This window comes from Anolis carolinensis, unplaced genomic scaffold (genome assembly GCF_035594765.1).
Source record: "Anolis carolinensis isolate JA03-04 unplaced genomic scaffold, rAnoCar3.1.pri scaffold_7, whole genome shotgun sequence".
Classification (NCBI taxonomy): Eukaryota; Metazoa; Chordata; class Lepidosauria; order Squamata; family Dactyloidae; genus Anolis; species Anolis carolinensis.
This window is the reverse complement of record NW_026943818.1, coordinates 34,641,702-34,658,862: the sequence shown is the minus strand read 5'-3', so window position 1 is coordinate 34,658,862 and position 17,161 is coordinate 34,641,702. Positions and strand designations below refer to the sequence as shown.

At 29.6% G+C, this 17,161-nt stretch overlaps 1 protein-coding gene across 9 annotated transcripts in view; it reads right to left on the bottom strand.

The window, feature by feature from the left end:
* Positions 1-16,464, bottom strand: part of tcf3 (transcription factor 3) — a 115,814-nt gene extending 99,350 nt beyond the window's left edge. For 2 of the 9 annotated variants that reach the window (XM_062960081.1, XM_062960084.1), the window contains exons 1-3: positions 15,217-16,462; positions 6,909-7,001; positions 4,163-4,235 (exon numbers count right to left, since the gene is read on the bottom strand). In XM_062960081.1, coding sequence (XP_062816151.1) covers positions 4,163-4,235; positions 6,909-6,980 — 145 coding nt within the window. In that variant the 5' untranslated portion in view covers positions 6,981-7,001; positions 15,217-16,462. Of the gene's footprint in view, positions 1-4,162; positions 4,236-6,908; positions 7,002-15,216 lie in introns of all 9 variants that reach the window. The other 7 variants (XM_062960078.1, XM_062960086.1, XM_062960087.1 and 4 more) reach the window with 6 other exon arrangements.
* Positions 16,465-17,161: the final 697 nt, after the last annotated feature.

Genomic DNA, 17,161 nt, shown 5'->3' with positions numbered 1-17,161 from the left:
CTAGGTTGATACAACAAAAAAAAATAAAGTCCTAATTAGAGGGAGAGGAAGAACTTGGTCTCCTAGCAACCCACTCACCCAGGGGACAGGCAGAGTTAGGCCTCACTTAGGCCTCTTCCACACTGCCTATAAAATACAGATTATCAGATTTTAACTGGATTAGATGGCAGTGTAACTCAAGGCCCTTACATAGCTATATTATCCATTTATAATCTTATATTATCTCCTTTGAACTGGATTATCTTGAGTCCACACTGCCAGATAATTCACTTCAGTGTACATTTTATACAGCTGTGTAGAAGGGGCCTCATATAATCCAGTTCTAAGCAGATAATATAAGATTATAAATATACAGTAGAGTCTCACTTATCCAACATAAACGGTCTGGTGGTATGGGAAATAAAGTATTGAGGAATTGGTGATAGTTAAGGTAAAGGGTAAAGGTATGGAGTCCCGATAATCTAGTTAAAGCAGATAATATAAGATTATAAATGGGTTATATAGCTGTGTGGAAGGGCCTTGAATCTACACTGCCATCTAATCCAGTTAAAATCTGATAATTTGTATTTTATAGGCAGTGTGGAAGAGGCCTGAGGCCTAACACTGCCTGTCCCCTGGGTGAGTGGGTTACTAAGAGACCAAGTGGGTGCAGCTTAGCCTTCTAACTGGCAGCAATTGGATAAAAACACTTATTCCTCTCCCTCTAATTAGGACTTTATTTTTCTTTTCTTTTTGTTGTATCAACCTAGAGGCGTGGATGATGGGTTGTGTTGTCAATTTTCGAGGTTGTGGGCTGTTTAGTTTTGTTGTTTAGGCGGTCGCCAGGATTCCATCAGTCTTTTATATATATAGATTGCATTGTAATATTATCAATATTATTATGTATATACAACATATTATATATTATATTATTATTATTATTATTATTATTATTATTATTATTATGGCATGGAAATTGGTCCGTGCGCCTTTTCTGAGGATATTTCTCGGAATTTGTAATTTTTCGAAATCACCGCAAAAGCATTCCCAGTTTCGAGGAATATTTTGAAGCACGAACGAGACGCGCTTTGGTTCGAAAATAAAGGATCTCAGAGAAGGAACGAAACTCATCAGACGCAACACGCTCCGGGCAAAAGGGAGAGGTTCGTTGGTGGATTTTCATGGCCCGGAGGCTCAAAATCTCATACGTGTTCATACGTGTTGTAATCCAAGAAGATGCGCGGCCTCGTCGACCCTCCCCCCGCTTTTTGACATTTCAATTTAGAGCTTTAAAAGCATCATCTGGGGAGAAAGGAAGCCAAAAAGAGGGGAAAGTCCCGGATGGAGACGGCTCACTAACAACAAAAATGTCAAGGGGTTTCCCCCTCTGCTTTGAACTTGCCTTTTAAAAAAATGTGAACCTTTGGTACGAAGGCCAGAGAGGAAAATAATAATAATGATGGAATAATAAACTTCCTTTCTGGGAGTTGTAGTTCACCCACAACTTCTGTAATTTGGTTTTTTTGATTGAAAGACATAGATTGGATGATTATGTCTTTTGTGGCCAAATTTGGTGTGATTCGGTTCAGTGGTTTTGTTGTTTACTCCTTGGGAAAAACGGACATTACATCTATATATATAAAAGGGTAATGACGTTTCGGCCTAGGACAAAACAACAAAACTAAACGCCCCACAACCTCGAAAATTGACAGCACTATAGATTGATAATAATATTACAATGTAGTACAATACAATAATAATACACTATTATAATTATCTATATATATAAAAGAGTGATGGAATCCTGGCGACCGCCAAAACAACAAAACTAAACACCCCACAACCTCGAAAATTGACAACACAACCCATCATCCACGCCTCTAGGTTGCTACAACAAAAAAAAATTAAAGTCCTAATTAGAGGGAGAGGAATAATTGTTTTTATCCAATTGCTGCCAGTTAGAAGGCTAAGCTCCGCCCACTTGGTCTCCTAGCAACCCACTCACCCAGGGGACAGGCAGAGTTAGGCCTCACTTAGGCCTCTTCCACACTGCCTATAAAATACAGATTATCAGATTTTAACTGGATTAGATGGCAGTGTCGACTCAAGGCCCTTCCACACAGCTATATAATCCATTTATCTATATATATAAAAGGGTAATGGAATCACGGCGCCGGACAAAACAACTAAACTAAGTGCCCCACAACCTCGAAAGTTGACAGCACAACCTCTCACCCACGCCTCTATGTTCATACAACAAAAAGAAAAGAAAAATTAATTCCTAGCCACAGCAACGCGTGGCCAGGCATAGCTAGTAATCTTATATTATCTGCTTTAACTGGATTATCTGGACTCCACACCTTTACTCTTTATCTTAACTACCACCAATTCCTCAATACTTTATTTCCCATACCACCATACTTCGCCACAGCAACGTGTGGCCGGACACAGCTAGTCTATCTATATATATATAAAAGAGTGATGGTATCACGGCGACCCACAAAACAACAAAACTACAGGCCCCCCAACCTTGACATTTGACAACACAACCCATCATCCACGCCTCTAGGTTGATACAACAAAAAGAAAAATAAAGTCCTCATTAGAGAGAGAGGATAATTGCTTTTATCCAATTGCTGCCAGTTAGAAGGCTAAGCTCCTCCAACTTGGTCTCCTAGCAACCCAATAAAAATAATAAAAAACACTGAAAAATTAATAAAATAAAATACTATAATAACAGAAAATAACTAAAAATAATACAAGAAAATAATAAAATATAATAAATAAAAAGATAACTTACAATAAAATTAATTAAAAAATACAAATAATGTCAAATAAAAATTACACAACAATTTTTAACCAATACCACCACCACTTTGCCACAGCAACGCGTGGCCGGGCACAGCTAGTCTATATATAAAAGGGTAATGACGTTTCGACAAAACAACAAAACTAAACGCCCCACAACCTCGAAAACTGACAGCACTATAGATTGATAATAATATTACAATGTAGTACAATATAATAATAATAATACACTACTATAATTATATATTATATTATATTATATTATATTATATTATATTATATTGAGGGGACTGTCTCACTATAGTGGGAGTTGTAGTTCATCCTACAGCCAGAGAGCACAATGAACACCACCAATGACGCATCCACAGCAAACGTGCCCAACACAACAAACTTTCAAGTACGGACCAAGTTTCTGGGGGTTAACCCGGCATGATGGGAGTTGTAGTTCACCCACAACCGTACAATGAAAAAAATGACTTTTTCAAATAACCGAGCACCCAAGCTAGTAATGTAATAAATTATAAATAAATAAATTCCATAATAATAATAATATATTAATGGATTTTCCGTCTGCTTTGAAACCTTTCTAAAGAGAAACACGAACCACTTTTCTTACAAAAGTAACATGTAATAATAATAATAATAATAATAATAACTTTATTTATACCCTGCCACCATCTCCCCGCGGGGACTCGAGGCGGCTCACATTGTTACAAGAGTAACAACACAAATACATTAGCACAATATACACAGGTAATAAAAGAAAAGTTAATACAACAGTAATAATATCAAACAAGCACCAATACAATTCAGTCGATATAATATAAAGATAGAATCATTCGGTTAAAATACCCAGATAAGAGAGACCTAGTAAAATTCAGAATAGAATTATAATGAGGCTGGTCATCCAATGGTCTAAGACCAGAGTGCAAAATAATTGTTGTTGTTATTATTATTATTATTATTATTATTATTATTATTATTATTATTATTATTATATTTAATAATAATTTAATAATAAAATCTTCAATAAATTTAATAACAATAATAACAATGTTAAGGGATTTTTCCCTCTTTGAACTCTTATTTGCAAAAAGTGACTCTTTGGTGCAAAAGTAATGTATTGCATAAGGTCAGAGAGCAAAATAACAATATTATTATTATTATATTTAATAATAATTTAATAATAAAATATTTAATAAATTTAATAACAATAATAACAATGTTAAGGGATTTTTCCCTTACTTGCAAAAAGTGACCCTTTGGTGCAAAAGTAATGTATTGCATAAGGTCAGAGAGCAAAATAACAATAACAATAATAATAATAATAATAATAATAATAATAATAATAATGCAATAATAACATAAGCCTCACCTGATCCTCCAAACTGAGTGCTGGCCAGAGTCGTGGGTCTGTTCTTTCCATTTGCGACAGGAAGCGGAAACATCTAGAATAAAGAGTAAAATAAAATAGTAAGTATAAATAATAGTATAATAATACATGTCCATACCATATAATATTGTATAATAATAATATACCTATATATATATAATGTATTAAGATAAAATAATATAACGTAATTAAATATATTATACATATTCATTATTGTTGTTATATATCATAATATTATATATAATATTATGATATATAACAATAATGAATATGTATAATATTGTATAATAATATACATTTATAATGTATTAAGAAAAAATAATATAAAATAATTAAATAGTAATTATACATAATATTATGATCTATAATAATAACAGCAATATAAGAAAATAAGAAACTAAAATAATAAGCATATATATATATATATATATATATAAAAATTATAGAGCCGCTTTGAGTGTCCGTATGAAGAGATAAAGCAGGATAAAAGTAAATAAATAAAATATATAATATTGTAATGTAAATTATATAATAGTATAATAACATAATGTAGTACAATCATAATAGCATAATAAAAAAGAACGTATGAATAAAAAATAAATACATTTTATTGATGAGTCCTTCGGCCATATCACTGAACTTATAATTTTTGAAAAAATCAGAAAATATAATATAATAATAAAATATAATAATATAGTATAATACTACTACTATACTAGTACTAATAATAATAATATTAGTAATGTAATGATATTATTATAATGTAATACAATATTATACTAATAATAATATAATCTATATATATAAAAGAGTGATGGCATCAGGGCAGCGGACAAAACAACAAAACTACAGGCCCCCCAACCTTGAAATTTGACAACACAACCCATCATCCACGGCTCTAGGTTGATACCACAAAAAGAAAAGAAAAATAAAGTCCTAATTAGGGGGAGAGCAATAATTGATTTTTATCCAATTGCTGCCAGATAGAAGGCTAAGCTCCACCCACTTGGTCTACTAGCAATCCCTCCCGACAGATGGCCATCTAAACAGCATCATTCTACTATAAAGACACCCTTAGATCCCTCCCGACAGATGGCCATCCAGTCCGGCTTCAATCTAGCCGGAAGACACCATCTGATTCTAGCAATAATAATAATAATAATAATAATAATAATCATCATCATCATAATAATTTGGGTGTGTTTCTCCCCTGGCAGCACCAATTGCAAAGTCATTGCAATAAATAATAATAATAATAATAATAATAATAATAATAATAATAATTATTATTATTATTATTATTATTATTTGGGTGTGTTTTCCCCCGGCAGCAACGGTTGCAAAGTCGTTGCATTAATAATAATAATAATAATAATAATAATAATAATAATAATAATTTGGGTGTGTTTTCCCCCCTGGCGGTACCCATTGCAAATCTTCCACAGATTATCTAATTAATATCGCAAAGAACACTACTCTGAAAACAAGGGAATTCCAGACAGGAAACAATCCGGGCCAGCTAACACCTCCCAACAAAAAATGCACTCAGGAAGGAAACAGCTAGGCTTTAAAGCTGCAAGGCCATTACATCCTAATCATTTTTCCTAATTGCAGCATTCATACTTGTCTCCAACAGACAAAAAAAACCAATCAGAAATATTGTATATTCACAACCTTTAGGAAATAATATCCCCTGATGGCGCAGTGTGTTAAAGCGCTGAGCTGCTGAACTTCTGGACTGAAAGGCCACAGGTTGGAATTGGGGGAGCGGAGAGAGCCCCCACTGTTAGCCCCAGCTTCTGCCAACCCAGAAGTTCGAAAACATGCAAATGAGAGTAGATGAATAGGTACTGCTCCAGCGGGAAGATGACGGCGCTCCATGTAGTCATCCCACATGACCTTGGAGGAGTCTATGGACAACGCTGGCTCTTTGGCTTAGAAATGGAGATGAGCACCAACCTCCAGAGTCAGACACGACTGGACTTAATGTCTGGGGAAAACCTTGACCCTTGACCTTAACTACCACCAATTCCTCAATACTTTATTTCCCAGAACACCAGACTTTGCCACAGCAACGCGTGGCCGGGCACAGCTAGTATTAATTATATATTAAATGCAATATTACTAATCATTATCATAATGCTTATATTGTGCTATGCTAATACAGTAATAATAAAATATAATAATATAGTATAATACTACTACTATACTACTACTACTAATAATAATATTAGTAATGTAATAATAATGACAATATTATGTAATACAATATTATACTAATAATAATATAATATAAATTATATATTAAATGTAATATTACTAATCATATTACCATATAATGATATAGTACAATATAGTAATTTAATGCTTATATTGTGCTATGCTAATAATATATTGTATGTTCATTTGATTTGTAAGCCGCTTCGGGGTGAGAAGAGCGGGATATAAATGTAGCAAATAAATAAAATAAATAAATAATATATTACTACTATTATTATTATATGAACCTGCTTCTGGCTATTGGGAAAATAAAGGGGCTGGTTTGGATGGCCTTCAGAGACCCCTTGATGCTCAATGCAGAGCTCATAAGGCCTTCTTCTTATATATCTCAAAGCCAGGAGCCCATGAGGCTCTGTCTCTCCTTAAACCCAGGTCAAATGACCCACATACACTGAGGCTAAGCAGGGCCTGCCCTGGATGTTATTTGGATGGGAGTCCGCCCGCCTACCATGCTGAAGTCCAAGAGGTCGCTCAGCTCCTTGTCCGTCCCGGCGGCCGCCATCCTCTGCTGCGGGTTCATCGTCCCAAAGGATTTGAACGCCTAATAATAAAAAATAATAATATAATAACAACAATAATAACAATATATAGAATCATAATAATATATAAAAGTATTATATATAATAATAATTTTATTATTATAAAATTAGGGCACAGCTAGTGTTGTATATACATATAATACTTATAATATTACAATGCAATACAATAGAATAATACACTATTATAATTATATATTATATATTACATGTAATATTACTAATAATATTGCAATACAGTGGTATAATATAATATAGTAATACTGTATATACTGGAGTATAAGCCTAGTTTTTCAGCCCTTTTTTTAAGACTGAAAAAGCCCCCCTCGGCTTATACTCGGGTGAGGGTCCTGGTTGGCTTACATTTGGGTCAGCTTATACTCGAGAATATATGATACATTTATTATTTTTCTCTATTATTATTGGTATTATTACATTTATTATTTTTCTCTATTATTATTGGTATTATTACATTTATTATTTTTCTCTATTATTATTGGTATTATTACATTTATTATTTTTCTCTATTATTATTGGTATTATTACATTTATTATTTTTCTCTATTATTATTGGGATTATTACATTTATTTTTTTTCTATTATTATTGGGATTATTACATTTATTATTTTTCTCTATTATTATTGGGATTATTACATTTATTATTTTTCTCTATTATTATTGGGATTATTACATTTATTATTTTTCTCTATTATTATTGGTATTATTACATTTATTATTTTTCTCTATTATTATTGGGATTATTACATTTATTATTTTTCTCTATTATTATTGGGATTATTACATTTATTATTTTTCTCTATTATTATTGGGATTATTACATTTATTATTTTTCTCTATTATTATTGGTATTATTACATTTATTATTTTTCTCTATTATTATTGGGATTATTACATTTATTATTTTTCTCTATTATTATTGGTATTATTACATTTATTATTTTTCTCTATTATTATTGGGATTATTACATTTATTATTTTTCTCTATTATTATTGGTATTATTACATTTATTATTTTTCTCTATTATTATTGGGATTATTACATTTATTATTTTTCTCCATTATTATTGGTATTATTACATTTATTATTTTTCTCTATTATTATTGGGATTATTACATTTATTATTTTCCTCTATTATTGTTGCTACTACAGTAGAGTCTCACTTATCCAACATAAACCGGCTGGCAGAACGTTGGATAAGCGAATATGTTGGATAATGAAGAGAGATTAAGGAGAAGCCTATTAAACATAAAATTAGGTTATGATTTTACAAATTAAACATCAAAACATGTTATACAACAAATTTGGCAGAAAAAGTAGTTCAATATGCAGTAATGCTATGTAGTAATTACGGTATTTATGAATTTAGCACCAAAATATCACAATGTATTGAAAACATTGACTACAAAAATGTGTTGGATAATCCAGAATGTTGGATAAGCAAATGTTGGATAAGTGAGACTCTACTGTATTACAATATAATACTAATAATACAATTAGTATTATATTGTATATTATTATATTATTATAATACAATTAGTATTATATTATTTTTATATTATATATTTCTCTATTATTGTTGCTACTATTACATTGATTTTACTCTAGTTTTATTATTATTAATAATAATACATTTATCATTTTACTCTATTCTTATTATTATTACTGCATTTATTATTTTCCTGTATTTATTATGACATGTATTATTTTCCTGTATTTATTATTATTATTATTATGACATGTATTATTTTACTCTGTTATTATTAAAAGGATACATAAGCAGAATATGAGAATAATGATTGGATCAGAGTTGGACAGTCTTATCTTAAATTTGAGCTTTATATAAATATTCAAAAACATTTAACCTACTGAAGCCTCAATTAATGTAATTTTATTTGTATTTATTTACAGTATTTGTAAATACAGTATCTATTTTTATTTCTGAAATTTCCCACCCTCGGCTTATACTGGAGTCAATGTTTTCCCAGTTTTTTTGTGGTAAAATTAGGTGCCTCGGCTTATATTCGGGTCGGCTTATACTCGAGTATATACGGTATATACATTATTCAACCTACTGATGCCTAGCTTAATGTAATCTTATTGGTATCTATTTTTATTTTTGAAATTTACCACCCTTGGCTTATACTCGGGTCAATAAGTTATCCCAGTTTTTTTTTTGTGGTAAAATTAAGTTCTTTGGCTTATATTCGGGTCGGCTTATACTCGAGTATATACGGTAATAATGTTAATAATAATATCTCTAACTTTGATATATAATATATAACAATAATAATACAATAAAGTAAAATACAATAAAAATACAATAATAATAATAAATATGATTAATAAGATTAAAATATAATGATAGAAATAAATTATCATAATCATAGTTTTCTTTTGATGATTTAAAAGAACCAATGGAAATGTCACAAGAAAGAAAAAAAGTTTTACAATAAGAAGGAGCCTAGGCCTGGATCCAACCCCCAAACCAGATCCAAGGAAAACAAGGATTTTCCCGGAGAATAAATGCCCTCCAAGCAAGAAGTTGTGGTCAAAGTTTCCCGGCAGAAAGTCGGAGGTCTTTAAAATCCTTCCCCTTTAAATGGACCTTTAAGGAGAAAGGGCCAAACTTCAACCTGCAGGGAAGCCAAAGAGACAATAAAGCTCCACGAGGCCAGAAAATGGGGCCGAAAAAGGTACATATAATAATAATAATAATGTAATAATAATAATAATAATAATATCTATCATTATTAGTAGTATTAATAGAAGTAGCATTATTATTATTATTATATTATTATATATTATATTATATTATATAATCATTATAATAATAATAATAATAATAATAATGTAATAATAATAATAATAATATCTATCATTATTAGTAGTAGTATTAATAGAAGTAGCATTATTATTATTATTATTATTGTGAATAATAAATTATATTTTATATATTATTATAAATGGGTGAAGTGTAAGAAAAAGTGGCCCAAGTTCCAAGATGAACTTATTACATATATATATATACACAGTAGAGTCTCACTTATCCAACATAAACGGGCCAGCAGAACATTGGATAAGCAAATATGTTGGATAATAAGGAGAGATTAAGGAAAAGCCGATTAAACATCAAATTGAGTTATGATTTTACAAATTAAGCAGCAAAACGTCATGTTATACAATAAAATTGACAGAAAAAGTAGATTAATAAATAGATTAATGCTATGTAGTAATTACTGTATTTACGAAATTAGCACTGAAATATATGAAATATATTGAAAACATTGACTACAAAAATGCGTTGGATAATCCAGAACGTTGGATAAGCGAGTGTTGGATAAGTGAGATTCTACTGTATATATACACACACACATATACATGTACATATATAATTTTATTAATAATAATAATGGGGGAGTGTAGGAAAAAGTGGCCCAAGTTGAACTTAAGTATATAATAATAATTACAGTAATAATAATACATTAGACTATAATAATAATAGCAATATATTGTTATTATATTATTATGTATTATTATTATAAATGGGTGAAGTGTAAGAAAAAGTGGCCCAAGTTCCAAGTTGAACTTATTACAGATACACACACACTTATATACATTATTATTAATATTAATAATGGGGGGAAGTGTAGGAAAAAGTGGCCCAAATTGAACTTATGTATATATAGTAATAATAATTACGGCAATATTAATACATTAGAGTAGATTATAATAATAATACTAATAGCAATATATTGTTATTATATATAATATTATTATATATTATTATTATTATAAATGGGCAAGTGTAGGAAAAAGTGGCACAAGTTCCAAGTTGAACTTATTACAGATACACACACACACACACACACACATATATATATAATTTTATTATTATTAATAATAATAATGGGGGAAGTGTAGGAAAAAGTGGCCCAAGTTGAACTTATGTATACAATAATAATTACGGTAATAATAATACATTAGAGCAGATTATAATAATATTAATAGCAATATATTATTATATATTATTATATATTATTATTATAAAAAATGGGGAAGTTTAGGAAAAAGTGGCCCAAGTTGAACTTATGTATATAATAATAATTACAGTAATAATAATACATTAGAGTAGATTATAATAATACTAATAGCAATATATTATTATATATTATATTATTATAAATGGGGAAGTGTAGGAAAAAGTGGCCCAAGTTCCAAGTTGAACTTATATATATAATAGCATTAATATATTATTATTACTATATATATATGTGTGTGTGTGTGTATGTATTGTATTAATAATAGCAATAATAATAATGGGGGAGTGTAGGAAAAAGTGGCCCAAGTTCCAAGTTGAACTTATATATATAAAAGTATTAATATATTATTACTATATATATGTGTGTGTGTGTATTGTATTAATAATAGTAATAATAATAATGGGGGAGTATAGGAAAGTTTCCCAAGTTGATCTTATGTATATAACAATTAATACATTAATAGATTATGTGTAATAATTAGTGGCCCAAAGAGAGAAAAATCAGAGTAGAAAACGACTGTGAAAAGTAGATATATATTGTAATAATAATAATAATAATAATAATAATAATAATAGTAATAATAATGTATTAATCATACATGAAACTGGTTTTTAAATGAGGAAAAAAGTCTCCCAAGTTGGAAGTTGCACAAAGTCAGGTCCGAATCCCATTAAAGAAGAAAGAAATTTATAAACTAAAATGATGGGGAATAATAATAATAATAATAATAGTTTAAAGTAGTTTATAATTAGGGGAAGTATAGGAAAAAGTCTCTTAAGTTGGAAGTTGGACAAAGTTAGTTCTGGATCCAATAAAAGAGAAAAAGCAAAGTAAAAAATCACTATGAAATATATATATGTGTGATATACACACACATACACTATAACACCAACAATTCAAACCAGTTTATCAATGAGGGGAAAGTGGTGTGGATCCCATCAGAGAATAAAAAATCACCATGAATATGTGTGTGTGTGTGTGTGTGTGTGTGTGTGTATGTGTATGTGTGTATATATATTGGGGAAAATGGCCAAAGTTAAAAGTTGCATTGAGTCAAGTCTGGATCCCATCGAATAGTAAAATGACCATGAAAAGTATCTAATAATAATAATAATAATAATAATAATAATAATAATAATAATAATTTTATACCCCACCCCAGCTCCCCAAGGGGACTCGGGGTGGCTTACATAATAATAATAATAATAATAATAATAATAATAATAATAATAGTAATAATAATAGTTCAAACTAGTTTATAAATGAGTGGGAAGTGGCCCATATTGGAAGTTGCATAGTCAGGTCTGGATCTCATCACACATACACACTATAACACACACACATATGTACATACACATAACAACAACAAATATTTCCAAGTAGTTTAGGGGGAAAATGGCCCGAATTAAAAGTTGCATGAGGTCAGGTCTGGATCCCATCAATCAGGGTAAAAAATGAAAAGTATATAAAATAACCATGAAAAATACAGATGATGATAATAATAATAATAATAATAATAATAATAATAATAATAATAATAATAATAATAATAATAATAATAATAATAAAGTAGTTCCAGTGCTATAGTCATAACGGTACAAGTTAAAAGTTGTATCGTCAGGTCTGGATCACATCAGAGAGCACAAAAATCACCATGAAGGGTATTCTATATAAATAAGTAATAAATAAATAATAATAAAGTTTCAAGTAGTTTAGAGGAAAATGGCCCAAGTTGCAAGTTGCATCAAGTCAGGTCTAGATCCCACCAAATTAGAAAAGTAAATAACAACAACAATATAGTTCCAAGTAGTTTAGAGGAAAATGGCCCAAGTTGGAAGTTACATGAAATCAAGTTAGATCCTAACAAATTAGAAAAGTTAATAATAATAATAATAATAATAATAATAACAACAACAATAATAATAATAACATAGTTCCAAGTAGTTTAGAGGAAAATGGCCCAAGTTGGAAGTTGTATCAAGTCACGTCTAGATCCCACCAAATTAGAAAAGTAAATAATAATAATAATAATAATAATAATAATAATAGAGTTCCTAGTAGTTAAAGGAAAATGGCCCAAGTTGGAAGTTGCATCAAGTCAGGTCTAGATCTCACCAAATTAGAAAAGTAAATAATAATAATAATAATAATAATAATAATAATAATAATAATAACAACAATAATAATATAGTTCCAAGTAGTTTAGAGGAAAATGGCCCAAGTTGGAAGTTGCATCAAGTCAGGTCTAGATCCCACCAAATTAGAAAAGTAAATAATAATAATAATAATAACAACAATAATAACAATAATAATAATAAAGTTCCAATTAGTTTAGAGGAAAATGGCCAAAATTGGAAGTTGCATCAAATCAGGTCTAGATCCCACCAAATTAGAAAAGTAAATAATAATAATAATAATAATAATAATAATAATAATAATAATAATATAGTTCCGAGTAGTTTCAAGGAAAATGGCCCAAGTTGGAAGTTGCATAAAGTCAGGTTTGAATCCCATCAAGTCAGAGCAAAAAATCACCATGAAAATATTATGTATATACATACAGTATATGTAGATATTATTACTAATAATAGATATATATATCTATAATTAATAGATATATTAATTATAGAATAAAATAATATATATCACTATTTTATTTTATTATTACTACATATATGTATTATGTAATAATAATAAATATTATGCATGTGTATATATAGTAATAATAATATAAATAATATAATAATAATATAGTTCCAAGTAGTTTAGGGGGAAAATGGCCCGAGTTGGAAGTTGCATCAAGTCAGGTCTGGATCCCATCAGAGAGCACAAAAATCACCATGAAGGGTATTATTATTAATAATAATAATAATATAGTTCCAAGAAGTTTAGGAGGAAAATGGCCCAAGTTGGAAGTTGCATCAAGTCAGGTCTAGATCCCATCAAGTCTGAGTAAAAAATCACCATGAAAATATTATGTATACATATAGGTAGATACTAATAGTAATAATACATATATATTAATTATAGAATAAAATAATATATATCATTATTTTATATTATTACATCTATGTATTATGTTGTTATTATTATTATTATTATTATAGTATATATAGTCGTAATAATAATAAAAATAATTTAAAATATAATAATAATATAGTTCCAAGGAGTTTAGGAGGAAAATGGCCCGAGTTGGAAGTTGCATCAAGTCAGGTTTGAATCCCATCAAGTCAGAGTAAAAAATCACCATGAAAATATTATGTATATACATACAGTATATGTAGATATTATTACTAATAATAGATATATATATCTATAATTAATAGATATATTAATTATAGAATAAAATAATATATATCACTATTTTATTTTATTATTACTACATATATGTATTATGTAATAATAATAAATATTATGCATGTGTATATATAGTAATAATAATATAAATAATATAATAATAATATAGTTCCAAGTAGTTTAGGGGGAAAATGGCCCGAGTTGGAAGTTGCATCAAGTCAGGTCTGGATCCCATCAGAGAGCACAAAAATCACCATGAAGGGTATTATTATTATTATTAATAATAATATAGTTCCAAGAAGTTTAGGAGGAAAATGGCCCAAGTTGGAAGTTGCATCAAGTCAGGTCTAGATCCCATCAAGTCTGAGCAAAAAATCACCATGAAAATATTATGTATACATATAGGTAGATACTAATAGTAATAATACATATATATTAATTATAGAATAAAATAATATATATCATTATTTTATATTATTACATCTATGTATTATGTTATTATTATTATTATTATTATGCATGTGTATATATAGTCGTAATAATAATAAAAATAATATAAAATATAATAATAATATAGTTCCAAGGAGTTTAGGAGGAAAATGGCCCGAGTTGGAAGTTGCATCAAGTCAGGTCTAGATCCCACCAAATTAGAAAAGTAAATAATAATAACAATAACAATAATAATAACATAGTTCCAAGTAGTTTAGAGGAAAATGGCCCAAGTTGGAAGTTGCATCAAGTCAGGTCTATCAACTCAGAAAAGTTATATATAATAATAATAATATATCTATCATTATTAGTAGTATTAATAGAAGTTGCATAATAATAATTATTATTATTATTAATAATAATAGTCTTACCTTGGGGTGGGTTTTGGGGTGCTGGAGGGGGGGGGCTCACATCCCCGGCGTCCCTATTGTTCTCCCTGCGGTCCGATGAGTGTTATTAGCCTCCCCAAAAATAATAATAATAATACACCAAATAATAATAATAATATTTTTAAAAAATGAGAGGACAAAAAAGGATCAGAAGAAAAAATAATAGAAAATAATATTATGTAATAATAATATTCATAGAAAGAAAAAAAGAGGAAGAAAATAAAAATATTATTTAATAATAATAATCATTGAAGGATCAGAAAAAAGAGGAAGAAAATAAAAATATTATTTAATAATAATAATCATAGAAGGATCAGAAAAAAGAGGAAGAAAATAAAAATATTATTTAATAATAATAATCATAATAAAGGGACAGAAGTAATAATAATCATAGAAGGATCAGGAAAATCAGGAAGGAAATAAAAAATATTATTTAATAATGATAATCATAGAAGGATCAGAAAAAAGAGGAAGAAAATAAAAATATTATTTAATCATCATCATCATCATCATAAAGGGACAGAAATAATAATAATCATAGAAAGATCAGGAAAATCAGGAAGGAAATAAGAAATATTATTTAATCCTAATCATAATGGGACAGAAATTAAAAAAAAAATAGTAAAATGGTGAAGAATAAGGAGAAAAAGGGAGAGAAATAATGCTAATAATAATAATAATAATAAAATATGGGGAAAAAAATAATAAAAAATATCTAAACACAAGAGGATCCCAATTGGAACGTTGGGCCCGTCAACGTTCCATCCGGGGCGTGTTCTTTGGAACGTTGGGACTCTCAACGTTCCATCCGGGGAGGAAAAAAAAACGAGAAAAAAAAAAACCAGCGTCGGGCGGGCGCAGGAAGCGAACAAACAAGCCCCTCAAATTCTCCTCATCATCTTTGTGTTTCTCCTTCGCCGTCGAGGATTAATAAAAGGCGCGGCGGGGCTGGTTTTCCCTCATGGTGTTTTTGTTTTTCTTTTTAATCTCTTCTTCTTCTTCTTCTTTTTCTTTCCTTCTTTTTCTCTTCTTCTTCTTCTCCTCAGCTTTTCTTCTTCTTCTTCTTCTTCTCTCTCTCTCTTTGCCGAAGACACGCAGCAAGGCCTCGCCTCCTCCTCAGAAAGGGGATCTCTCCGCCGGAGCCACGCCCCCGCGAAGGTGGGAGGGAAAAAAGGAGCGAGCAAAGGCTTTCTTACGTTAGGTTAAAATGTAGGAAAAAACGGCGCGGGCGGGAGACGCGAAACAAAGCATCGCCGGCAGCTGCTTTTACCTCAGGAGGGCTTCGCTGGGTTAGGCGGGAGGGAAAGCGGCCCAAGGATTGTCATTGGACAAAACGCCCGCCGCTCTAAGGAATCTTTGATTCCCATTGGACGCCGCTCTGGGCCTTATCGTTCTATCTCCCCGGTGCTCCCATTTCGTCACGCCGTCGGTTTTTTTCTCGCTTCGCCTTCCTTTCTCTCGCGGTCTCCCTCCGCTAAGGAAAATAGTCCTCAGGCCACGCCCCCTCGGAAGAGGCCACGCCCCCCGCTTGAAAACTCCATCCCTCTCAAGGCACTTCAATGGGACAATAATAGTATATTGTAATAATACAAAATAATATTAATAATATAAGAAAAAATAGGGAGATAATGATGTATGAATAAAAATGTTAGGAAAAGGGGAAATAAAAGAAAAATGTATAATTATATATAAAATAATAATAATAATACAATACAAAATAATAATATATAATAATACAAAATAATAATATATAATAATACAAAAATAATATATAATAATAATACAAAATAATAATATATAATACAAAATAATATTAATAATATAAGAAAAAATAGGGAGATAATAATGTATGAATAAAAATGTTAAGAAAAGGGGAAATAAAAGAAAAATGTATAATTATATATAAAATAATAATAATAATACAATA